This window comes from Camelus dromedarius, chromosome 21, assembly GCF_036321535.1.
Source record: "Camelus dromedarius isolate mCamDro1 chromosome 21, mCamDro1.pat, whole genome shotgun sequence".
Classification (NCBI taxonomy): Eukaryota; Metazoa; Chordata; class Mammalia; order Artiodactyla; family Camelidae; genus Camelus; species Camelus dromedarius.
In genome coordinates, this window is record NC_087456.1 from 7827762 (window position 1) to 7854091 (window position 26330).

Below are 26330 nucleotides of genomic sequence, written 5' to 3' on the forward strand. Positions count from 1 at the left end.
GGAGCAGAGTGCCTTGCATCAGCAATTACCTGCTTTGGTTAAGAAATCACACGATTAAGAATCAGAGGGTATTAAGGAAGTGCAGTTGTACCATATGCTGGGCAGGGGGGAGGCTGGGAATCCTGGGTGCAGAGCAGGAGGAGCTGAGGGACGTTCCTCATGGCCCTATCAGCCAGTGTCTCTGTGTGAGCACAAGGCGGTTCTCAGCAGGGCTCCCTCTCTGGTGTCACTGTGCTGGGGTGGGGCTGTCAGAGGAAGCCACCAGGTGTGGCCCTGGGAAAGTCCCTCCAACTTTCTATTGAAACGTGGAATTTCCTAGCTTTAACCATTTCTTATCCAGCTGCCGTCTTGGAGCTGACCAGGAGCAGAGCCGACCTCTCTAGGCCTCCCATGAAATGTGACTTGGGAGCAGTGAGTCCTGACTGGGAAGCTGGCACACCTGGGTTTCAGCCCCAGCAATCTCTGAAGGTCATGGGCAAATTACTGAAGCTGTGTGCGCCTCCTCACCTGCCTTCAATGCCTGTCTGTAAAGCTCTTCCTAGTTTCCCAAGCATTTCCAAATATACTGTCCCATGTCAACCACAATTAATGGAGTGATGTGACCATCCTTGTGCCTCAGGTAAGAAAACTGTCTGGGAGGGGTCGTGTGCTGTGCTCAAGGTCATGCTGGAGGGCATGACCTGGGTTCTAGTGCTTGCTCTTGGACCTCTGTGGGCTCACTAGGAAGATGAGTCAGATCCAACTTCTCCTAGAAGTGGCTGGTCACAGGTCCTGGACCTTCCTGGGGTTCCTGGGTGTCAGAAGTTGGTTTTCCCAGGCACCTCTCCACTTGGTTAACCGGCCCAACCTGCTCTATAGACGCTGGGCTGAGCTCTGAACTTCCCTGCTCCAGTGAACCACGGGAGACACAGAAATAGCACCCAGCAGCCCACCACAGCCACTCAGCCTCAGTTCTTGGCCCCTTGGTGGCTCAAACCCTAGTCCTGTCGCCTCTACTTGGGAAATCAGAGCATCCCCTTTCTCCTCCCTGCAGAGGGTGGTTGCAGTAACCCAGCCGCCTCTGTCTCTTTAAGAGAGAGAGAGAGAACCAAATCAGGAAGTGTGAGAGAGCTGAGAGCCGGCTGGGAGCTGAGCTGAGTGTTGGCCTCTGCTCCCAGCTCTCCCAGCTCCCGGGTGGCACACGGCCACTTCAGCTGGCCCAGTCTTCGGGTCCTGTGGTCACCAGGATGCTCTGGGCACTGCCTGTGAATGACAACAAGCCCTGAAAGCTCTGGGGTCACCACATAGTCCCACAACCCTGCATGCCCCACAGCCGAGATGGGGTGAGTGTGCAGAGTCCATGGGGTGAGGGTTGGGGGGGTAAATGGGGGAGCCCAGCGCCTGGCAGATGCAGGGCATCACTTAGCAGACCTGCTGGGGTGCTGACCTGTCAGCAGCGGCTCTCCCAGCCTATGTCCCCTCCTTGGATCTCTCTGTGGCTGCTGTTCCTCCCCCCGCCCCAGAGGTGCCCTGTGCTCCATCTCTGGTGGGCACCCTTGCAAAGGACCTCCTGGAGGTTGGTGAGACCCAGGGAGGGTTGTGGCAAGAGGAGAGCTGTGGTCCACCTATGATGCTCCCTTCCGGGGCTCTGCTGCCCAACACCCCGAAGCCAGCATTGAGCTCTGCCTCCGTACTTTTCTTCTGGCTGGCTTCTGGTGCCTGTTCTCACTTCTCCTGGGGTCCTTTTCCCTGCCTCTTCTCCTGGAGGTGGGAGTGGCCAGGAAAGTCTCCTGGAGCTGGGAAATTGGGCTGGAAACCCCCAGTTCTGTGGAGGAGGGTGACAAACAGGAAAGGGTTAAAGGGCTGGGGCTGGGGGGCCTTTGATGGAGGCTGAGTATCAAACAGCGCCCAGGGGTGCCTCTCATCCGCCCTCCTCTTTCCGGTGTAGCTCAGCTCCTGGACTTGCCACAGACGGAAAGCATAACAACACACGCTTGCCGGGGAGAGTCTTTGCCTGATCTGGGGCTGCTCAGAGCACAGGGTAAGTGCTTTTGGCCACAGTAGAGCTGGGAGGCGGAAGGGAGGAGGAGGAAAGTGGGAGGGGCAGCTGGCTCGCTGGCTCCAGGACTCACCCTCCTCCATTCAACCACTGCTGAAGGATAGTGAGCCCTTCACTGGGCGGGAGGTCGCAGAACACGCAGACCTGCCCGGATGTGCTGCCAGTCAGCTCCTAAGCGCAGCCCTGGCAGGGCCAGGAGCAGAGCCCAGGACATGCCACCCTGTCTAGGGCTCTGCCCTCTGCACCACACTGCCCACTTCTCAGAACACCAGCTGCCCTCTGCCCCAGGACCAGCCCTGGGGAGGATTTTTGAAGATCGTGAAATCTCCCCTGGCTGGGTCTTTGGCCTTGATTCCAGGATGCTCTACCTGGCTTCACACACACACACACACGCAACACACACCCACTCCCAGACCCGCTGGCTGATTCCCCCTCAGCCTTAGAGGGGAAAACCTCACCAGCTCGTTCCTGCTGAGCTAGCACAGTGTCTTCAGAGAGACCCTGAGCACCTCAGCTGCTTCTGTAAGATGCCAGCCCTAATACATCCTCTGAAACTAGGGATTGACCGCTCATCTCTTGACTTGGCCTCTGGCTCCAGGAATGGACATTCTCAAGGTTTCCATTTGTTTAAAAAAACAAAAAAAGATAACAGAGAGAAGGCTCAAAGCTAAGGAACTGCGGGTTTCCAGGCACAGTGACCCTGGGGTTGATAACCTTTGAGAGGCAAGGAAGAAGGCCTGCCTAGTCCAACCTTATCTGAAGGTCTTTAAGGGGTGGTGGCCCTTCCTCTGCTCCTCGCAGTCACTGCGTCAAGACCAGCCCTGGCCCTCTTCTTCAGATAAGCAACGCATTTGACTTCTGAGGCTACACTCTCCAGAGCCAATTGCTTTAGAGGAACTGGCCTTTGGCGTGAAGAGAATGGGGACAAAGATGGGGAACAGAGTTGTGGAGGGGTTTCTGATCCTCCTGAGGGCTCCCAAGCCTTTGGATGTGCCGGTCTCCTGCCTCCTCCCACCACCCCCCACCCCCCCACGCACCCTCTGCAGCAGCACTCTCCTCTCCCAGGAAGCGCTGACCTGGCCGTGCTGGCCTCCTGACGCCTGTCAGTTCACACAGCAGGAAGTGGTGGGCCTGAGCAAGCAGTGGGGAGGGGCTCCAGGCTCATGTTGCAATCCTGGAGATTTGTGGTGATGTGGTTGACGCTTCCTGACCCGGGGCTCTTCATTCAAGCACTGTTTCTGCCTCCTGGGACAATCCCAGACCTGGATGCCAAAATCCCAGGAGTCTCCAGGCTGGGGAGAGGTGACAGAGAAAAGGGTTTGTCTCTGGAGAATGCCTGTTTGGGGAGGAGGTGGGAGGGGACTTGGGGAGCAGGGACAGGAAGAATGGCCTGCAGGGGGCCAGGCCTGGGCTGTGGGCTGAGGGCACCGTGGAAGTTACTTAACCTCTCTGTGCTTCACACTCCCCCTGCCCCCTGCCTCTGGAATGGCCACATGGAGCCCTTCACGGGGTGGTGCTGGGCACAGCCACTGGTCAGGTCACCAGTGTTCACCCCAGGTCAGGGGTGAAACCCTGGACCCCAGTGTGTTCTTATTCTGGGCAGAAGGCGGTCAGCCAGCGGGGAGCAGGAGATGCAGAGCACCGTCAATTACCTGTGGCACACGGATGACCTGCTGGGGCAGGGCGCCACTGCCAGTGTGTACAAGGCCCGAAACAAGGTAGGATGCAGCCCAGCCCACCCTGGCCCCCTCACCCCCAGGAAGTCCTCAGCCCAGCTGGCCCCCCAGTGGGCATCCAGGGGCCTATGTGGCTGGGCAGAAGCCTCTGGGCTTTGTTCTGCACACTCTGAGGTTGAGCAGAGGTGTGGGGATCCGAAAAGGGCTCCTTGGGGCGATGCTTCTGCCAGGCACGGTTTGGGACTGGAGAGAAAGGATGAAGACACAGGCCACCATCCGGGGGTGGGAAGTAGGGCTTGTTTGGATTTATCCTGCCTTCATTCTTGTCGAGAGCTGTATCAAATACACGCGACGTGCTGTACCATCCTGTACTTAACAACTGAAGCCAGACAGAACAGGATTCAATCCCAGCTTTGCTGCTAACCCCAGGGAGTGTGAGCTACCATTGTAGTTATTGCCTAGAGCAATAGTAATAATAAGAATAAACCATCCCCCGCAGGGCATCAAGTAGGCCAAGCTCTCATCATCTCCCAGTGCTGCAGGACCGGCTCTGTACCCTCTGACTGGGGGAAGGAGCTGAGAGTGGGAGCCCCATCCCCAGCCAGGCTGCCTTCACACATCCCCGGGGGGCAGGCTGGTGGGAGGGGCTGAATGGAGGCCTGGGAGGAGGTGATCTCCCCAGGGTAGCGGTGGGACTGACATTATCCCCCACGGCAGAAATCCGGGGAGCTGGTTGCTGTGAAAGTCTTCAACACTGCCAGCTACCTGCGACCCCGGGAGGTGCAGGTGAGGGAGTTCGAGGTCCTGCGGAAGCTGAACCATCAGAACATCATCAAGCTCTTTGCAGTGGAGGAGACGGTGAGTCCAGTGCTTGGTCAGAGGAGGTGGTCTTGTCCTTGACCCTCACAGGCTGGGAAGAGTGAGGTCACATAATGATAGATCTGGGCACAGGCTCATCAGCCAGCCAGCCAGCAGGTTGGCCAGAGCAACAACCTATAGAGAGGAATAAAGAATGTCAGGGGGCTGGGGGCCGTGTGGGAAAGTAAGGATGGGGAGGAAGGCCTAATCCAAGAGGGCTTCCTGGAAAAGGTGACCCTGGGCTCAGGGGTATGAGATCAGTTTGAAGCCAAGGAGGGAAGGCCAGCCAGGAGCTGGGACCAAGAGAATGGGGGCTTTTGGCTCTAGGCTGAGCCACCCTATCTTGAGGAAGGGGAGATGTGCCCTCCTCCCCAAGCCTCCCGCCATCCCACCCACAGGGGGGCAGCCGGCAGAAGGTGCTGGTGATGGAGTACTGCTCCAGCGGGAGCCTGCTCAACGTGCTGGAGAGCCCTGAGAACGCCTTCGGGCTGCCGGAGGACGAGTTCCTGGTGGTCCTGCGCTGTGTGGGTAAGTCCCCTGCCGTCTCCCACCCGGGAGCCCCCTCCCCACCTCAGGCCCAGCCCTCGGGCAAAAGCAAAGCCCCAGAGGGGTGTGGCATTTCTGGAACGTATCCAGACCCAGAAGAACCTTGAAACATAAGAGGCTTTTCATTCACAGGCCTGGAACAGACACTAATGAATGGACAGAATCCAAGTGTCTGATTCCTGCAACTCGGCAGTTTAAAACTACAATTCAAGAGTAAAATCTAAAATAGGTTGAACGCCAGTGTTCACAACAGCATTATTCACGATAGCCAAGAGGTGCAAACGACCCAAATGTCACAGACAGATGAATGGATAAACACAATGTGGCATATACATATAATGGAATACTATTCAGCCTTTAAAGGAAGGACATTTGGATACATGTGATAACGTGGGTGAACCTGGAAGATACTGCTGAGTGAAAAAAGCCCGCCACACAGGGCAAATCCTGTCTGATTTATTTTTATGTGAGGGACCTAGAGCAGTCAAATCCACAGAGACAGAAAGTAGATTGTGACTCTGAGGGTTAGAGGATGCAGGGGATGGAAGGGGAGTGTTTAATAGGTAGAATTCCTGTTTGGGAACTTGACAAAGTTCTGGAGGTGGATGGTGGTGATGGTTGCACAACAATGTCAGTGTGTTTAATGCCACTGAAGCGTAAGCTTAAAAATGGTTAAAATGTAAATTTTATATTAGGTATATTTTAGCACAATTTGAAAAAATAATAATTAAAAAAAAAGGTAGGGAGGAGAATGCCCTCCTCCGGGAGGCAGGGCCTCCAGCCCTCTTGGTTTCTTAGCGAATCCCAGTGGAGCCTCCACACCCTACATCGTTGGGACCCTCGTCCTTTGCTCTGTGCCCATGCTCTTTGCTCTGTGTCCTTTTCTCTGTGCCCTGTGGCCCAGTCAGCCTGTGGGTTGTCACCCTCTGTCTCTGTGGGCCCGGGACAGCCTTCCCCTGAGGTGAGCCTCGACGCCGGGCTGTCCCCGGCCAGAGCCACTAGCAGCCTTGCCTGTGTCCCAGTGGCCGGCATGAACCACCTGCGGGAGAACGGCGTCGTGCACCGAGACATCAAGCCGGGGAACATCATGCGCCTGGTGGGCGAGGAGGGCCAGAGCATCTACAAGCTGACGGACTTCGGGGCTGCCCGGGAGCTGGGCGATGATGAGCATTTCGTGTCGGTCTACGGCACTGAGGAGTACCTGGTGAGGGGTGCCGGGGACCGCTGGCCGAGCTGAGGGCCCCCCTGCGGCTGACTGCCCCTCACCTAGTGAGCCTCCGAGCCCTTCCAAGGGGCTCTCCAGTCTCTCTGGATAGTCCAGCAGGGCTAGAGCTCACTAACCACAACCAGAGCAATTCATTCTGTTCTCTAAGAACACAAAGGCAATTCTGCAGCCCCCGACCCAGGCCCCCTCCCCAGATGCCCTGCCGGGCCCCCTGCCCAGGACCCTTGCCCAGGACCCCTGCCCAGGCCCCCTGCCCAGAGCCCCTCCCAGCCCCCATACCCAGGATCCCTACCCAGGACCCCTGCCCAGCACCTCCTTCCCTGGACCCCTGCCCAGCAACCCCTGCCCAGGCCACCTACCCAGGCCCCCTCCCAGCCCCCCTACCCAGGACCCCTGCCCAGCACCCCCTGCCCAGGGCCCCTGCCCAGACCCCCTCTCAGCCTCCCTACCCAGGACGCCTGCCCAGGCCCCCCTTTTTCATTAAGTCCTTGATCTGATCCTCATGGAGCAGGGAGCTCCACTGGTCACCGCCTTCCCCAGGGCAGAGGCTGGGCAGAGGGAAATTCTCTGCATAAGCGCATGCCACACCCACTTTTGAGATGACATAGGAGACACATTCTGACGGTTCTGTTTTCCACCTGAAGGGGTTTCTGATGGTAGGTGGAGGGATTCAGGCCCTCGGCCACCCTCGCCCTCCATGACTGCTCTCCCGTCCTCCTCTGGCAGCATCCTGACATGTATGAGCGGGCAGTGCTTCGCAAGCCCCAGCAGAAGGCTTTTGGGGTGACCGTGGATCTCTGGAGCATTGGGGTGACCCTGTACCATGCAGCCACCGGCAGCCTGCCCTTCGTCCCCTTCGGCGGGCCTCGGCGCAACAAGGAGATCATGTACGGTGAGGGGAGTGGGGGGAGGGCCCTGGGCCTTCCCTGCCAGTTCCTGCTGTGTCTCCTTTTCTGCCTCTGACTCTGCGGTCCTCCTAGTCCACCCCCATGCAGGCTCCATTTAGATCCTTAGTTATCAGTCCATCAAACAAAAAGCTGAGCCCTGGCCCTGGGTGATGGGTTCAGTGCTTCCCTTGAGCACCCCTGCTCCATCTGGGGCTCACCACATCTCAGCTGAGGCTCCCAAAGCGACTTGCCCAAGGCTGCAGAGGCTGCTGGGGCAAAGCTGGGGGTAAGCCTTCTGACCCCAGGACCCAGGTTCCTTGAGGTTTCCTGCTGTCTGACACAGAAGTAGCTGAAGACCCAGGCTACTCCCACTGAGGGCACTGCCCAGAGCAGAAGAGACTTAAGGTGGATTTGCAGGGCGGTCAATGCCCCCTTCAGCTCAGGGGTCAAGCTGTGTGGAACGTGCATTCGGTTAGGGGAAGGAGAAGGAGACTGACTTGGATGGGGACTGTCAGTGTCGGCTGGACTTTGAAGGGAGGGGCGGTTGGAATAGTAACATGGAAGGCGGGCTATTCAGGACAAGCGCAGTGCAGGCGCAGGTGTGGAGGCAGGAGGGCCGTGGAGGTGTGGTGCGGGACAGAGGAGAGCAGAGAGCTTGGGGGCGGGGGGCACCAAGACTAGGCGATCTTGTTGGCTGCGAGCCAGGACTCTCAAATTCCACTTTCAGGCTGCCTTGGAACTGCTGGGTGACTGGCACCAGTGCTCTGAGTCCTCCGCGCTGCCCGTCATCCCTTGAAGTGCGGTAGGCCGGCTGACCTTGTCCCGCCTCCCCCAGGTACCGGATCACCACGGAGAAGCCGGCCGGGGCCATTGCGGGCACTCAGAGGCGGGAGAACGGGCCCCTGGAGTGGAGCTACACCCTCCCCATCACCTGCCAGCTGTCCACGTGAGTGGGACTTTGCAGGAAGGGCAGATGCAGACCCGAGTCTGGGCCGGTGTCATCCTCTCTGCTGCGAGTCAAGACCTACCTCAAGCCGGGCCCAGGGGGACCCTGTGTGCTGTCAGCTTGGGCTCCCACTCTCCCTTTCTGGCTTGTGTCTCCATCTGGATGCTGGAAGACCCTTCCGGCTCTTCCTCGTCATCCCACCCCTTTCCACCCCTTAGTCCTCGCTCTTCAGGGTGTTCTCATGGAATGCCCCTATCACCTACTCGAGGAGGACAAGTCTGGGCCCTGGCCCCTGACAGTCTTCATGTCCTGGGGGGACAGGGGGCTGCAGAGCCAGCTGGTGCCCATCCTGGCAAACATCCTGGAAGTGGAGCAGGCCAAGTGCTGGGGCTTCGACCAGTTCTTTGCGGAGACCAGTGACATCCTGCAGCGAGTCATCGTCCACGTCTTCTCCCTGCCCCAGGCCATCCTGCACCACGTCTATGTCCACGCGCACAACACGTGAGTGGGTGCCAGGAAGGGAAGCATGAGCTGTCTCTCCCCAAGCACAGGGCTGTGTCCTGGGCAGCGTGCTGGGGGGTGTTTAGTTACGGAAGCTTCTTCAGGGTCCAAACTTAGTTTGGAAAAATACTAGTTCCACCAAGTTAAAGTTAAACAGGCTTCCTTGCTGCTGGGCTTGAGCAATTCAGCAAACTTCACAAAGCTAAGATGCATTATGAACTTCCTGAGGGTGTGTGTGTGCGCGCACGCACACGTGTGCTGGCTGTGCATTTCCCAAATGTGTTGCTCATAGAGCCCTTTATTCCTGGAGCACGCTATGGGACTAGGTGACTTTTAATGGGAACATGGCAGAAAGAGGTGTGAAGGTGGAGACAGGATATTGGGGCTCCTTGAGTTCTGTCCCCGCTCTGTCTCCATCCACTATAAGACATGAGCTCTACCCTTTGTGCCTCTACCCTGGATAAAAGAGCAAATCACCCAGTCCCTCCCTCTGAAAAGCAGAGCCCAAAGTCTGAGCTGGGGTTTGGGCTGCCCTGACCCTGTATCCAGTCTGCTGACCCCCCCCTTCCATCCTCTGCCCTGGTGTGTCTAGGATAGCCATCTTTCTGGAGGCCGTGTACAAGCAGACCAACGTGGCCCCCCAGCACCAGGAGTACCTCTTTGAGGGTCACCTCTGTGTCCTCGAGCCCAACCTCTCGGCACAGCACATCGTCCACACCACAGCAAGCAGCCCCCTGACCCTGTTCAGCATGGCCAGCGAGACCCCCAAGGGGCTGGCCTTCAGGGACCGTGAGTAGGACCACCCAGCCTGGATCTTTTCTCCTCTTTACGTTCTCCTCCAAGGGGCAGGGGTTGACAATCCAGGATATTAATTTTCTCTGTGGGTGTTTTTTTGGGCCCCTGGGGTGTAGAAGGGAGATCTGGGTTCTAATTCAGCATATGCCTCTGAAATGACATGACTCAGGCCAGTGGCCTGACCTTCCTGCTTCACAGCATCCACAGATCTGTGAAGGAGACTCCAGAGGAAACAGGGAGGTGTGGATTTAGTATGCTCTCCGCGGTCCGTGATTGGTGGGGAAACCTCAGATAGTTTGGGTTGACGGAAACAGGCGCCCAGGCTTTTGGAGAGAAGGGAAGGCGGTCAGGGGTCCAGAGCTCTGTCCTCCAAGTTCTAGCAAAAATATCACTCCTTCTCATTTGAATTAAGCTGATTTCACCCTCCTCCTCAGGGTCTGAGAGGGGAATTAACCTTGAAACCCCTGGATGTAAGAGGTGGTTTTTAGCCCATCCTCTGCTGTTGAGATGGGACCTTGGGTACGAGGCTGCAGTTCTTCAAAGTGAACACAAGGGGACAGTGAGGGACTGCAATTGTAAAGAAGCACATTGGTGCTTCTCAGGATTGAGGGTGGCGGCTCTAGGTGAGTTGGGAAGCTGGGTGTTGAGGGCTGACTGTGAGCTGGCAGTAAGGAAAGATGAGCTCAGACCTCATCCAGGGCCAGACGGGCAGCCCCCTCAGACAGGGTCTTTATCTGCAGCTGCTCTGGACATCCCCAAGTTCGTCCCAAAAGTGGACCTGCAGGCAGATTACAACACGGCTAAGGTGAGGGACGGCCCCCAGGTGGCAGGGAGGGATGTTCTCACAGGGGTAGGGGGTATAGGACTTGACCCTGCCCGCCTGTGTGTTTCAGGGGGTGTTGGGGGCCGGCTACCAGGCCCTGCGGCTGGCACGGTCCCTGCTGGCGGGGCAGGAGCTGATGCTTCGGGGGCTGCACTGGTTCACGTGAGTACCCCCGGGGACTGGGTGGGGAGGGCGCGGTGCTCTCAGTTCCCTGCAAGAAGATAGCTCTGACTCAGGCTTCCCTTGGCAGGGAGATACTCCAGGCCACGTGCAGGCGGACGCTGGAGGTCACCAGGATGGCCCTCCTCTTCCTCAGCAGCAGCCTGGGCACTGAGAGGTGGGTGTCCTGCTTGGGGCGGGAGGCTGCAGCAGGATCAGGGCCTGCTCAGACCCCTCGGCCCTTCTCTCTGTCTGTTCCTCACCCCCAATCTTTCCAACCATGCCCCTCGCCACCTCCCATCCAGAGCTCCCAACTTCCCTGCTATCCTAGGAGGGAGAGGCTGCTCCCACCTCGTCCCTCACCCTCAGCCCTGCCAGGTGACTGCACACACCTCCCCCACACCCAGTCCCTCACTTCATGGGAACGGGCCCGTGGTGGCAATGCCCCTCTAGGTACCGGGGCTGCCTCCCTGCCCCAGGAAAGGGCCTCTGCCCTACCAGACCCCTCCTCTGAGGTTTAGCTGCTCACCTGCACCAGGCCCTGGAGAGGGATCCAGGGGGAGCACTCACACCCACACGTGGTCCCCGAGCCTGCCAGGACGGAGATCTAGGTGGTCTCATCCTCCAGACTCCTCCTTCCTCTGGGCCTTAGACTGTCCTCACCTCCTAGGATCCCCTACCCTAATCCTTGGAACTCCACGTCCTCCACTCCTCTGACTTGGGCTAATTAGGGGCGATGGGTTGGAAAAGGGGGAAGACTGGGGAGGAGGAAATCCGGCCGGAGGGTCTGGAGATGAGCCGCGGGAAGACTGCATCCACCAGAGCTCTACCGAGAAGGTAGTCAGGACCCCCGGATCTAGAAGGCAAGGCTGTGGTATGGATGTGAGAGGGAAGCTCTGCAGCCCAGGGAAGGCTTCCCCAGTGGGAGAAGACAGGTGGTGACAGAGGAGCAGAGAGACCGTGCCCAACATGCCTGATGTCCCCACCCTCACGGCCCGCAGCCCTCGTCCTCAGGAAGGTCCCAGGAGTTTCCCAGAAGCTGACTGACTCACCACAAACTTGCCTTCGTCCTGGCACTTGGCAGCAGCAACCTTGATGACGGGGCAGAGGGAGTGGTGGCCATGCAGGGAGGAGGGAGGGTGTGTCCCAAGATGAGCCCCCAGCATGGCTGGGCACCCTTCAGGTGATGCCAGAGATGGGGGGCTACAGTGAGCAGTATCAGCCAGCAGTATCCTCCTCTGAGCAGAGCTCTGTCCAAGCACCGAGCGGGCTTCCAGGGATAGAGGTGGCCCCAGGCCCGCAGAGGGTCCTCGCTCCCCAGGGGACAGCATGTGCAGGTGGCAGGACAGTTGGGTAAAGGGAGACTAGAGATGGGTAGAAGCAACCACGGAGATCTTCCTGGAAGAAGTGAGGCTTTTAAGGCCGGTATGTGACAGAATACCTGGGTTAGCAGGCCCTATGCACAGAGAGAAGGAGGCCACGACCAAAGGGTGGGGAAGTGCTGTTGAGGTTTGCTAAAGCCACAGTTGTGACGGAAAATATCCCAGAGTGGAATCGGAGAGGGGCGAAAGGTAGGGGAGAACGCATGCAGGTCCTGAGGTCTAGCTGGGAGGTGAGAATTCAGGGAAATGACCAATAGGGGTCTCTTGTGGGTTCTTGAGTGGGAAAGAAATGCATACAGGAAGCACTTGGGCTGTGTGCCCACCTTCCCTAGGCTGACAAGTGTGTGGGGTGACAGGCTAGCCCGGGCCCGGAGTTCCAGCGTCTGCCGACTGCTGTTTCCCCCTCGGCCGTTCTGGCCCGAGGCCTCCCTGAGGGGTGCTGTGTGTGGAGAGCTGGGTGCAGGGAGGGCCTGCTGTGAGGCCTCCTGGAAAGGAGGCGTCTGGAGAGTGGGAAGCGCACTGAGCAGAGAGTCCGAGGGCCAGGCCCAAGCTCGTCACTGACTCACTGTTGGCCTCAGGCCCTTGTCACCTTTCCTACCTGGGCCTCTGTTTCCTCATTTTCAAAATGAGAGGCCAGTGCCTCGCAATCTCGTTCTTTTCTGAACATCCCCAGACCTGTAGGTTCTTCTGAAGTCTGAAGCCACTGGCTCCTCCCACAGTGGAATCTGAGCTCTCTTAATGAGCTGAATTTCATGTTGGGAGGCGCCCGAGCCCCTGGCACAAAGCCGCCGTTGTTGCCCATCCTGGTTACTCGCCTCTGCCACCGGGTGCGCCTCCTGCTGCGGGCTCCCTCGGCAGAGCGTCCTTGCCCTTGTCCTGAAGCTCCCCGGTCCTCCCTGGCAGGTGCTGCCATCTGGTGGCACCGTTCGGGGGGTGCATTTCCAGGGGCCTGGACTGGCTCGGGGAGTCTCAGTGCTTCCCAGTCCCCACACCCCCCCAAAATTGTGTGTCTGTATATAAACATGTTCTCTAGTCATGTGCTTTATCTCTGAAGTCCCATCCAATCCCACGAACACCTTTTTCGGTAGCAGGAAGGAGCTTATCTCCCCATTGTACAGATGAAGAGCCTGAGGCTTAGAGAGCTAAAGCGACTACGAGATCGAGATCGCGCAGATGGCAGGTGTGGCAGCTGGACTAGGACTCAGACCCACCCTCCTGACTCCCTGTCCCGTTGGGTTGGGTCGGCCTCATCCTCTTCTGCTGTAAAGTGTTCCATGCCCTAAAACCCATCCACGTGTTCGATAATTCACTCAACACTCATGTGTATGTTGCCAAAGAATAGGTTCTTGCCTCGCACGGGAAAGAATTCAAGAGCGAGGCATAGTAAAGGGAAAGCGTTTATTCAGAGAGAATCATGCTCCATAGACAGAGTGGGGTCCGTCTCACTCAGAAGGGAGAGCAGCTCGGGAGATACACACTCCACAGGCAGAACGCGGGCATCTCAAAGGGCGAGAGGGAGACAGACTGAGAGGTGTGGGGTGTTTAAAGTAAAAGTAGATGCACACTCCATAGATTGCAGCCCGTCTCATAAAGCAAGAGAGAGAGCGACCACGAAATGCAGAGTTGTTGGTTTTTATGGGCTTGGTAATTTCGTATGCTAATAAGTAGGAGGATTATTCCACCTATGTTGGGGGAGGGGCAATGACTTCCAGGAAATACCCCCGCTCGCCTACTTTCTGACCTTTTATGATCAGCCTAGGAACGGTCATAGCGCCTGTGCGTGTGCCGTGAGGCTCAAGGTCTACTGGAAATCAAACCTTCTGCCATCTTGGTTCTAACCAGTTTGTCCTATCCTCAATGTCTGTGTCGTTTCTTCACTACTTGTGCCCTGCCCCCTTCCCTCCTGTCTCATGTGGAGGACCTACTGTGTGCCAAACACTCTCCTGGGCCCGAGATACAATGGTGAACAGAGTGGGCAGCATCCCCGCCTTCATTCTCCCCACTCCTCTTTCCTCCCCTCCCCTCCCCTCCATTCCCAAGCCAAGACACACAGGATTCTTTTTTCCCCAATTGTTACAGCTGTAAAAACAGTAGGTGCTAATTGTACTAAGTTGGAAAACACAGATAAGCAAAAAGGAAATAAAAATGCCATATCCTACCACCCAAAGGTAATCGTCGCTCCCTCGCAGAACATGGCCTTCTAGGCAGTTCTCCCCTGTGTGCGTGTAGGTACTAAGCAACCTGCCCTTTTCCTGTACTTACTGCTTTTCTCAGCTTTGAGCCCTGCCCCACCCATGTCAATAGACCTTAGTGTCCTCTGTCGTACCCACCCATGTTCCAGTTCCCCTAGTTATCCCCCAAATCTCCTTATCTACCTGGTCTCATCAAAACCAGGATCCAATCCGAGACCACACTTTGTGTCTGGTTGCTGTGTTCCTTACGTCTGTTTTAATCCATCCCTCGAGGTTCGGCAGCGTGGCTGGGGTGCCTGAGCTCCAGGAACTGATGAGAGTTGCAGAGCTGAGGGCCAAGCTGCGGACTGTGAGTGAGGATGGGGCCGGTGGGGGGCTGTCTGGAGCAGAGCCGGGGGAGGGGCAGGGGTCCAGCCAGGCTTGCCATCAGAGCCTCCAGCTGAGGACCCCCCGGGGGTCTGCCTTTTTGCCCCACAGTTGGCTGAGGTCCTCTCCAAATGTTCCCACAATATCACAGAGACCCAGATGACCCTGAGCAGCCTGAGCTCTGAGCTGGGGAAGAACCGGGATCAGGTACATGAGGACAGAAGGTCTGTGGGGTTTTCCTTCTTGGTGGGGTGGAGGTGGGGGTGAGGGCACATAACACAAAAGGCCCAGTCAGCCTGCTTTCTCCCTTATCTTAGCAAGGATGCTGGGGCATGGGGTTAGGGGTGGGGGACTCAGGAGTATATGAGACCCTCCCATGAGCCTGGCCAAATGGAGAAAAAGGTCTGGGGTCCTGCCTTGATCTGGGAGTTTAGAGAATGAATTAGAAATTGCAGCAGGTGCAATAGTTCTAAATTAAAGAATAATTTCATTTCCTCAGCTCTCTGGAACCCTTGCTCTGTGTCAGACCCTTGAATAGGTCCTCCTACTTCTATTGTTGCAAGAAAATGGGGCACAAGAGGGTGGTCCCAGGTCTCGGGCGAGTTCCTTGGATGCACCCCACCAAGTGAGGGTTCTTGGCTTCAGGCAGGAAAGAATTCAAGAGTGAGCCACAGTAAAGTGAAAACAAGTTTATTTAGAGAGATACACATTCTGTAGACAGAATGCAGCCCATCTCAGAAGGGAGAGCAGCCCTGGGGTGCAGAGGTGGCTGGTTTTTATGGGTGGGGTAATTTCATATGCTAACAAGTGGGAGGATTATTCCAACTGTTTGGGGAAAGGGGTGAGGATTTCGAGGAACTGGGCCACTGCCCACTTTTTGGCTTTTTATGGCCAGCGTGGGAACTGTCCTGGCGCCTGTGGGAGCGCCATTTAGCAGCTAATGTATGACAGTGAACGTATAATGAGGCTCAAGGTGCACTGGAGATCGGGTCTTCCTCCATCTTGGGCCTCGTTGGTTCTGACCAGTTTTTGTCGTATCAACAGCTAAGTCATTCTTTTAAAGGTTGTGCCCTGCGCCCTTCCCTCCTGTCTCACTATCGTCTCATTTAACCCTCAAGACAACAACAGCACTACTGCTATTATGCCCCTTTTATAGATGAAGATGCTCACTCAGAGAGGTTAGTTTGCCCTCAGACACAGCTAGTAAATGACACACGACAGACGTGGCTCCGGATCGGGTCTGCCAACCTCCGAAGCCTATGTTCTTGGCCTACACCAGGGATTTATGACTTTTAAACCCCATTCTCCCTTTTGAGAAACATAAAAACTCCCACCCGCCCCACAGCCTGCGCGTGGAGCCGCTGCCTCCCTTGCCCGCTTCCCCCAGGACGGGGCCACCTCCTCGAACCCCCTGCCATCAGCGCCAGCACAGGTCCACGCCCCAGCTCCTCAGCTCTGCATTCAGAAAGCTCTGGACACTGCAGTTTTTCCTAACGGTTTTGGCTGCAAAATGTGACCTAAACTGCCGCGAGGCTCTTTACAGTCTGAGGGCGAATATTCTTATGGCTCTCTGAAGGTGGAGGGCACTTGATGCTGCCCCAGACCGCACTAGGCGCTGTTCCACCGTACAGTGCGTGTACACTGAACCAGCCTTCTCAGATCAGAAGCCAGTTCTGAATTTGGAGCACATCTGGCCCGAGCCTTTTGGATAAAGGCTGGATGTGGGGTCTTGTCCACCCCGTGTTCCAGGAGGGAAGGCACCTGGGACCCTCAGAGTCCCAGGACAGGCTTGGGCTCTGCCCAGAGTCCAGCTCCAGAGACGGCTGAGACGGGGTCCCTGGGAGTTGCTGTAGGGAGGAAGGGGAGTTACATAGACCTGAGGGTGAGGAAGAAACCCCCACGCCCAGCACATACCCAGCATCTCAAGCAAAGTGTTTGTATCCTGAAAAAGGGAAAGAGAAACAATCATGACCTTGAACCCCAGGTCGAGGACGACCTCAAGAGGTCATCTTCCACATTCCCCTGCTTGCAGGCAGGATTGAGGGCCTTGATTCATTCTTGTTTTTAACAAGGGTTGTTGATTCATGATTTAACTTCCTTCTCTGTGCTTGGCATTGGGTATTCTCAGAAAGCACAACCCCTTCCTGCCAGGGAACAGGAAAGAAATTCCTGCCCTGCTCCCATGCACAGCTGCCGCGGCCAAACTCTCCTGTTTCAGGGTCCAAGGCTCCTTCCCAGAACCTGTTCTCAAGCCCCTTGTGCAGCAAAGGTTGCTTTTCTGTTGCCTGTCCTGCTTGGCTTCTCCTCGACCTCATCTCTTATTAAATACCGCGCGCGCGCGTGTGTGTGTGTGTGTGTGTGTGTGTGTGCGCGTGTGTAAAGGAGAGAATAAATACAAGAATGAGAGACGGCTGGCCAGCCTTCAGGGGCCTCAAACAGGCTTAGACACAGGAGAGTCACCCCCCACTCCCTGACTGTCCCCCAAAACTGTGCAGTGAGGCTCCTTCTGCAGGGAGACAGCGCCCCTCCTCCCACCGCCATCCCTTCCCCTGCCTCCCCCTTTACCTGTGCCATTTGACTTGTGTTACCTGGTCCCCGTCTCCTGCCCACAGCATCCAGCAGATTCAGTGTTGTTTGGACAAGATGTATCTTATCTACAAACAGTTCAAGAAATCCAGGATGAGGCCAGGTGAGCCCCGAGGAGGGGAGCAAAACACTCCTGCTGCTCTCCTGCCCCTCACCCCCCACTCCCTCCCTTCCTCCTCCTTCCCTGCATTATCTGGTTGTTCCTAATACTCCATCATGTTGCTGCTGGAGGCTCACTATGCGGGTGGTACTTGTGGAACCCAGGGGCAGCTGGGCTAGGACAGGGTCGCTGTCTGCAGACCAGTGGGGGACATGAAGCCTTTCCACCTGTGCCTGCTGCCACGTGGCGGTAGGGCGGGGCATCATGTCTTTGAAAGAATCACACTTTCCAGGAAAGAAATGATCTGGAGAAAAACCGGTTAGAGTCCCTGGTGCAGACACTTCGCCTGCATTATCTACCAACCCTCACAAGACCCTCTGGGCAGGGGCAGCCCGTTCACAGGCTCAGGGACTGGAAGCTTCTTGCCCATCCTGGGGTGAGGGAGGGTTGAACCCAGGGGAGGGCTGGGCTGCAGGAGCCTGGGGGGCCCCTGTTTGACTCTTGGAGTTGGGAAGCTAACGCTCCAGGAACCGACTGTCTCTCCCACCCACGCCCCCAGCATGTCCTAACGTGCAGGAAATCGACACTTTAGGTCTTGGACTTGACTGCAAAGCTCTCTTCTGTCCCTAGGATTACCTCAAAAGCACTGTCCCATAGGAATATAATGCAGGCATATTTGTAATTTTAAGTTCACTAGTAGCCAAAATTGAAAAAGCAGAAACAAGTGGAATTGATTTTAATAATATATTTTATTCAACCCCATATATTCAAATTGTCGTTTCAGCATGTAATCAGTATAAACAAAATTATTAAAGGGATATTTTACATTCTTTTTTTTTTGGTGCTAAGTCTTCATGATCCTGTGAGTATTTTACACTTAGCAGCACATCTCTAATCAGAAGCTAATTTTTTAACAAAATGAAATGTACGCTTACCAAAATAAAGCTGTGTTTGATGGGGAAAAAACATCGTACACGGCTTCAGTTTTTAAGTTGAATTGGAGGAATTGAAAGGAAAATGCAGGGCCTCAGTCACACTGCCCGTACCAGTCATGTTTCAGGTTCTCGCAGCCATGCTGTTAGACATACAGACCTAGAAGAGAATCCTCTCTCCCTGGGAACCGCAATCCTGTCTCTGTGTCTCACTTGGAGGGAGAGCAGCACAGGAGACGGGGAAACCCTGTTCCCTGAAGCCATCGGGGATTGAGCTCAGGAAACCTGGCCTGACACCCCACTGGCCACCTTTGCTGTCACTTTAGGAGAACTTCCGAGGCTTTTCTGTCTCCATCACTGGAATTACACCATCGTATAACCACCGCACTGCAGGGCACCTGCTTGTGCTGGGCTCCGTCCTCTGGGCCATGCCTGTTCTTAATTTATTTGATGCTCATGAAAACCGTAGACCGTGTTATCCTCCCCATTGTACAGATGAGGAAACTGAGACACGGGAAGGTTAAGGAGCCCAAGCAATCCAGATCCAGCTGCTTTTAACTACCCCATTTTACAGCCTCAAAAAGAATTTCATTTCTATTGGTCTGCAAGGGTCTTTTATTAAAATTTAAAATGAACCAAGAATAACACTTAACTGCCAACATCCAAGGTGTTGAAAGATGCCATTCCGGAAAATGTTCAATCATTTTCAGGCTCTCTTACTTTACCCCTCACACCCGTCCCGCGCGTTACCCATGATGGACAAGGTGAGCTCACTTGCCTACAGCCCTGCTGATCGGAGGCAGGATTGGGACTTGTCCCGGGTCCCTTGGGCTTCACAAGTCAGCTGGCTGAATGCAGGGCCCAGAACAAGGAGCCCAGGAAGGCGATTCTGCTATTAGGGGATTAGTGGACCCCAAGTAGGCAGCAAGGGCATCCTCCTCACCACTTCGTCTTGGGGAAACCACTAACCGGAGGCCATTCCCTTGAAGCCCAGGAGAGGGCAGCATCTCCCTAGTGCAGAGATCGTCAGGAAGCTGCCAAGACACTGAAAATTTCATCCCTGCTGGTAGAAGCTCTCCTTCTGGGCTGGGCTGAGAAGGGGAGGTTGAGCATCATGGCCTGGCTTACCCAGCCCACTGCTGCAGAACCCAGTTGACTCTGCCTGCAGCCTGAATACTCAGGGATGGGGTCAACAGGCTGCAGGCATCAGCCATGCTGGGAGGGGTGCTGGGTGAGAGGTCAGGGCTGACCACATCCTTCAAGGCCCATCTCATCCACCACTTCCCACCTGGAATCTCCCCAAGCACTCATCCCTCCACCCCCTACACCGTGGGCCTCTACCTTGTCATAATGCAGTGTTTTAGGTGCCTGTTTCCCTTTGTCCGTCTTTCTGGCTCTGTCTGTCTTATGAGCTCCCGCGGAGCAGGGCCCAGGCTGCTGCTTTCATGCTTGTAGTTTCCCCCAGCCCTTGCGCTGTTCGGTTTTGTTGACTGAATCGGTGACCTCAGTCCTGTCTCTTTCCTGCAGGGCTTGGCTACAACGAGGAGCAGATTCACAAGCTGGATAAGTGAGTGGCCTGTCCCCCGTCAGGCGGGTCAGCAGGAGGGTGGGTGTCACCGGGGCAAAGTGACTCCCTGTGCCGGACAAGAGGTGGTGAAGGGCCCTGATCCCAGGCCGGAGCTGGGCAGGAGGAAAGTGGGGTGGGGTCACTACATCTGGGGCAGGTCATCTGCAGCCAAGGGAGGGAGGTTTCTCAGCCGCAGTCTGGGTGGAACTGGACTGACTTCTGGTTGGAACAAAAGTAGGATTTCTTTCCCTCATCGTCCTCGCTGATTTACCACCTGCTTCTGACCTCTGCCTAGCTCTCCTTTGGGCTTCTCTCTGCTCCTCTGTCTCCTGGACACTCTATTCTTCCAGGAAGCCCTCCCTGATTTAATGCTTATTTGGGGACTCACTCCCTGAGTTCTATCCCTGACCCTGACTCCCTGCTCGCACACACACACACACACACACACACACACACGACTGTCTCTCCTTCTTCCTGGGGACTGAGCTTGAGAGCGTGTGTGTTCCCTGAGGTGCTTGTCTTTCTCCCACACCCATCTGTTGAAGTGTGCTGTGTGCCGGCCACTCTGATTGCCACGATTCCCGTGGGCGATCACCTCCTCCTCTGGAGAGGCAGACCTGCTGTGGACCCAGGGACTGGGTATTTGCATGATACTAGGCTTGTGCACAGGTGGCTCTGGCCACTCATCTCTGTACCTCGGTTTCTGTCTTTTCAGGGTGAATTTTAGTCATTTAGCCAAAAGGCTCCTGCAGGTGTTCCAGGAGGAGCATGTGCAGAAGTACCAGGCATCGCTGGCCACACACGGCAAGAGGATGAGGTAACACTGAACTCAAGATCCCCAGGGCACTCCTAGCCTGGCCCTTCCCAGCTTCAGACACCCTGGGCTTTGCAGAGCCCCAGTTGAAAGGGAGATGGTAATAAAGGAATAAAGGGAAAGAAATGGGTGGTTTTATGGCCCTGGGTGGACCAGGCAGTCTGGTGGGTGATTTCCATCTCTACATTAGCTCATTTAATCCCACAGTATCTACCCTATGCAGTGGATACTGTCACCCCATTTAACAGATGAGAAAACTGAGGCTCAGAGAACAGGTTGCTTCCTTAATACCACACCGCTAGTAAGTAGCAGACCCAGGACTAGTGTGTGGGTGTGACTGCCTCTAAAATCCGGATTCTTTCCCAGGTCCCTGGTGGCAGTGTTAGGAAGCCCTCTCACTGGGGAGAATGCAAGGTCCCTCTGGGATGAGGACAAGTGGTCTGAGAAGCAGAGGGAGGCAGAGGCCCTTAAATAGAACCCCCTCTCACACTGTCGCCTATGGGAGTTTTGGGTTCTCCCTCTCAGACAAGCCCCGCCCTCCTTCCCCTGCAGCGTCCTGAGATGAGCGGGCAGGTTCCCAGCTGCTGCCGGTTCAGAGGCCCTTGTGACCTGTGGGCTCATTACAGGGTTAAGACCCAGACACTCTCCCACACAAACATTAGAAGACAATGCCCAAGGAAGGGGGTATAGCTCAAGCGGTAGAGTGTGTGCTTAGCAAGGAAGTCCTAGGAGGTCCTCCGTTCAATCCCTGGTACCTCCAACAATAAATAAATAAACCTAATTACCTCCCCCTGCCAAAAAAAAAACAAAAAACAAAAACGCAATGCCTGGCTCCCCCACCCTAACCGACCCCCAGTTCTGATTCAGCTGGTCTGGAGCAGGGCTTGGATGTCAGTATTTTAAAACCTCCTCCAGGCGATTTAATGCATAGCCAGGGTTAAGAATGACCACTGATTCCCTCATCCAGGACCTGGCTCATTCCCTCCTCTCAGAGAGAGATGAGAATTCATAACACAGTCTTGACTTTGATTTGTTCTGGAAACGGGAGCGTGGGCAGTTCCCACTTTAAGTGTCCCACTGCGGGCGGTCTCTGCTTCCCTGACCGGGGCCAGTGCTCCCCCTGACCGGCTGGTGTGACCCGGCCCGAGACAGGCATGTTCACAGCTCCCCCCGTCCTTCTACACAGACAGGCACCAGCCAGGGTCAGAGTGGTCATCACCGTGGGACAGGGACGGAGTGAGGGCACAGCTGGAAAGGCAGAGGCACTGAGGGAGGCCCATGCCTGGGACCCACCAGCTCCAGCCTCTGCCATCTGGAAAGCTCTTCTCTGTGTCTGGTGACCCAAACTGCTGGGTGGGCAGCTGAGAGCGAATGAGTCCGGCTCTGATGCTTCTCTGCTCTCTCGAGGGTGGTGCATGAGACCAGGAACCACCTGCGCCTGGTTGGCTGTTCGGTGGCTGCCTGTAACACTGAAGCCCAGGGAGCGCAGGAGAGCCTCAGCAAGGTGAGGGAGCTTTAGAAGCTTCTGGGGCTGCCTAGGGGAGCCGGGGCAATCAGGCTCCTGGGGGGCGTCCGGGCTGCACCCCTGCCCCGGGGCAGAGCTGCCCTTGACCGAGTCCAAGCACTTTGGTGTGGGTGGGAGGGCTCTGACCCTCCAGCGTGGGAGGCACTTCCTAGTGTTCTCAGACTGATGGCTGCTGCAAGGGCAGAGCTGCCCGAAGGCTAGGACATCTTCCTCATGAACCAGCGCTACTCCTGAGGGGCATGTGAACCCTTCTCGGTCCTCTGATCTGCTCTCTGCAAAGAGACAAACCCACAGGCAGTTCTGAGAAGCTGCCCGCTTTGCCAGCAGGGACAGAGAAGGGCTGTCCTTCGAGGAGCGAGCCCCACATGGCGCCTCCTCCCCTCCCCGCACAGGACAGATTCTTTCAGAGCCTGGGCTTCCCGCACCCCTTCTCCACAGCTCCTGGCTCATCCTGTGTCATGACAGGTACAGGTCAGACACAAAGGGGACTCGGCAGCCTGGACCCCTAAACACAGGCAGAGACAGGGCGGTGGCTGTGCTGGCTGTGCTCCCAGGACAAGAAGGAGGGGCTTGTGGGAAAGGCCTGAGTGTTCTGGACACTCCAGGGATGCGGGCTGGTGGGCCAGGGACCACTTCATTACCCCTGTCTCACCCTTTCCCACACCCCTGCTGCCCCCACCGTGTGAGCTGGCTTGTCCCCTCTGACTAAAGTGTGTTTCTTTTCAGATCCTTGACCGGCTATCGCATCAGCTCCTCCAGGACAGAACACAGGGGGCTGGGGCCTCATCGCCCCCTGCAGCCCCTTATCCCAGCCCTGCACTAAGGGAGCTGACTCTGCAGTGAGTGCCAGAGAGGGTGTGTGTGTGTGTATGTGTGTGTGTCTGTGTGAGTCTGTGTGTGTGTGTGTCTGTGTGAGTCGGGGTGTGTGTGTATGTGTGTGCGTGTGTGTGTGCGTGTGCGTGTGCGTGTTAGGCCCCAGAGACAGGAACAAGGAACAGAGGCCCGGTGGGGCTGTGGAGAAGGGTGGGCCTCCTGGGAAGGGGTCTGGGCAGAGCGACTTTGGCCTTAGCCACAGCTGCCTCTCTGGCCTTGTCCTTGGGCAGCATGCAGGAGCTCTGTGAGGAGATGAAGCTGCTGTCGTCTGACCTCCAGGACAACAACCGCATCATTGAAGGGTAAGGAGTCCCCACTGGGGGCTGGGGGTGGGGAGGCTGGGTCCCCGAGCTGCCCTCGCCTCAGGGGACAGGCCCCGTGCCTGCCACGCAGGTTTGACGACAGGTGTCCATGTTCCAAACTGTCACATCAGAGCTTCAGCCTTGTGCACAGGCGAGTCAGCGTGCTCACCAGCTGAGGCTATCACTACAGTCAGGAGAGCGTGGGCCTCGGGGTGGTCAGAGATGGGGGCCCAGGGGCATGTGGCTTGGCGGCTGTGTCCGGCCCTGTGTGAAGGTAGACTGTCTGACGCCTCATCCAGGTCGACTCCTTTAGCCTTTACCACCATCCTCAGAGCAGGGCTGTTCCGTCTGCCTGTCACAGTCCAGGAAACACAGTGCGGAGCTGGGGAGGGCTGCCCGTGGCTGCAGGCCCACTATTAGGGACTCTGCATTGTCACCTGATTGGAGTCCCTTCCTCAGGGGGTTGAGCATACCGGGGGGCTGCTGGGCGCTGCAGCAGGGCTCAGCCTTTTGGATTTTGTGCAAATTCAGAGTGAAAATTCAGAGAAGAAAACTGGAGGATAACAGAGTGAAATTCAGAGAAGAAAACTGGAGGATAACAGAGGGGCCAGCTTCTCATAAGCACAATTGAAAGCACAATTGAAAGGGAAAAAAACCTGCCATTTAGAAGTCCCACTTTACAAGGCACATTTTATCACCAAAGAGAAGGACATAATGTCAAAAGCAAGGATGGTCCTTGCCCTGAAAGTCAGATTTCCATATATATATGTGTGTGTGTGTATATATATATATAGGCACTCACGCATGCGTGCACACACCTCCCACATCCTCTCTGTCATTCTTACGTCTCTCACTCCCCCGCGGGGGGACCAGTGACATGGTAGCAAGAGTCTGCAGAGATTCTAACAGGGTTTGACTCCCACTCTTACCAACCGCGTGACCCTGGGAGGTTTGTTCGGCCCTGAGCTGAACAATCGGCATCGTGATTCCGACCTCATGGTGTTAATGCAGGGATTAAACAGGACGAGATAAGCAGTGAGCTGGGGAGGGGAGGGTGCGCGAAGGCAGGGCTCACTAAATGGCAGGTGTTCCCCAGAGGTCACGCCAGTCTGGGGCCCTAGAATCAGGCCCAGGAGGTAGGGGAGATGGGCCCAGAGCTCATGGTTGTCCCCAGAGTTTCAGAGGGTCCTTGGGTGGAGGAGGCATCCCATGTCTCATTCTTAAACACCCTCAAAGAGGAGATTTGACAGCTTCTTGAAAAGACTTTCCAAAACAACCCTCACGGGCAGGAAGTTCTAATTTTAGTGCCGACATAAATTTTGCTGTGATGCGTAGTCTATTTACAGATAGCTCAAAAATTTTATTTTGAGGATTTTTTACTTCCTTGTTCAGAGCTATAACCAAAGAGCCTAAAGAAACAATTGGAATTCCTTTCCCCCTCATCTTGACCCCTGGCTGCCTTAGAATCACCAGGGGAGCTTTTAAAAGTGCAGATGCCTGGGTTCAGAGACTCTGGGCGCAGCTTGGAGTTGGGGATTTTTATAAGCTGCCCAGATGATTCTAACGTGGAGTCAGGGAAAAGAACCAGAGAGTTCTTGTTGGTGCACACAGACGCTACGAGAGGAGAGCCGAGGACCTGACTGGCTCGGTGCTCCTGGAAGCTGACTGTGTCGGGCCCTGGGGTGTGGTCTGCAGGCTTCTCCACCTGGGTGGGAGATGCTAACCTGAGCCTTCCGTTGCAGGTTAAGTCAGGTCCCATCGGCTCCTGACATCTGAGCTCTGGGGCGTGCACGAGGCATCCTGAAGCATTAGACTCACTCAGACACTGCTCTCCTGACAGCACTGCGGGACCCAACACAGGACGGTACCTGGTCCCATCTCATCAGCCTACCTCCCTCCTGGCTGGCAGCCAGGAGACGTCACCAGCATTACCTTCGGCTGCCTCTCTGCGGGCAGCAGCGCAGAGGATCCGGGGCACTAGGCCACCTCTGTCCAGACCCCAGACCCACTCCTGGGCTGCCCTGTGTGTCCTACACAGGCTCGGGCAGAGCTCTTCTGTGGCTCTGGCCTGTGCAGCTGAGCCTGGCCGGGCTGTCGGGAGAAGAGGCCCCTCTGGGGCCCTCCTACCGCCCCACCGCCTCTGGTTTACAGGGCTTCACTCCTCAGGGATCAGAAGAGGCGGCCCCCTGGGGTTTCCCCAGGGTGCTGGGTCAAACAGCATAATCTCAGTCTTCCTTCCTCTTAAAGTGTTTCATGCTGAGCACACAGGCCTCTCCCCTTGCCTGTGATTCCTGAGGGTGACCACACACGGCCCCAGGCCTGGCGGAGCCTGACTGCTCTCTTCTGGGTCTGGCTGAGCCTAAGGCTGAGAGGACGGTGGCCGAGGCAGGTGCCAGTGTCTTGGGGACCCTTCCTCCCTCTCTCTGAGGCACCACCAGGTTCTGGGGTTTGCAGGCAGCGGTGTCAACAGCAGCCATGCCAATTAGCATAGGCCCACAAGTCCAGAGAGCTCTGAAGAAATAAAGGCCTGCACCTTCACGAAGTGAAATAAGCGTGATGCTCTTTCCTATGTCTGAGTAGCTGTCACTGGGCTGCGGCTGGGAGGCGGGGGAGACCCTCAGCTGGGTGTGCTTGGCAACCAAGCGGGACCGGGTGGGGATCTGTGAGGAGGATTGGGAAATGGAGGCAGGGCCGGTCACTTCCTGATTCCTGCCTTTCCCTGAAATGAGCCCTGATTTCAGGGAAGAGCCCAAGGCAGCTGGCCTTCTGCTGGTGGTGGTGGGGTGAGGGGGGCTCACCTCTCCGTTCCTTTCTTCGGCTCCCTGCCTTTCCCTGTCTTTCAGGAAGCCGGGCCTGGAGCCAGGGGAGAAGGGTCCGTCTTTGTGATTTTTAACCTCAAATCCACCATCTAAGTACCTACTCCTTCCCCTGACCCCCACTCCTGTTCAAAACATAGATAAGGTGTGTGCTAAGTGTCAGGTGAGACCGCTATGGGCCGTTTTGGACATTCCTCCATTTTGCCTAAAAGCTAGAATGCTGCCTGGGTGAGGCATGCAGATTTGTGCAAATGTAGTCTTTCCCACGCAGCATGTCCCGCATTCCCTTAACCAGCGCTGGACTACCCGCCTGGCCTGCGGTTGCGGGAAGTGGGGATGCAGCAGAGTAGCCCCAGCGGGGCAGGGGGAAGAGGAGCAGCCCTACTTTGGGTTTTGAAGCATGAAAACGACATTCTGCTTT

The 26330-nt window shown here is 56.2% G+C and overlaps 1 protein-coding gene across 1 annotated transcript; it reads left to right on the top strand.

The window, feature by feature from the left end:
• Nucleotides 1-1093: 1093 nt before the first annotated feature.
• On the top strand, nt 1094-25644 carry IKBKE (inhibitor of nuclear factor kappa B kinase subunit epsilon). Its single transcript, XM_010991345.3, has 22 exons — nt 1094-1322; nt 1928-2020; nt 3642-3756; nt 4432-4572; nt 4971-5100; nt 6141-6322; nt 7070-7230; nt 8066-8176; nt 8498-8677; nt 9270-9466; nt 10213-10277; nt 10366-10457; nt 10546-10632; nt 14302-14377; nt 14506-14618; nt 17007-17083; nt 19540-19579; nt 20295-20396; nt 21801-21897; nt 22645-22757; nt 23022-23093; nt 24836-25644. The coding sequence occupies exons 3-22, from the start codon at nt 3670-3672 to the stop codon at nt 24867-24869; spliced, it is 2157 nt and encodes a 718-aa protein (XP_010989647.1). The 5' UTR covers nt 1094-1322; nt 1928-2020; nt 3642-3669; the 3' UTR covers nt 24870-25644.
• The last annotated feature ends 686 nt before the right edge of the window (nt 25645-26330 follow it).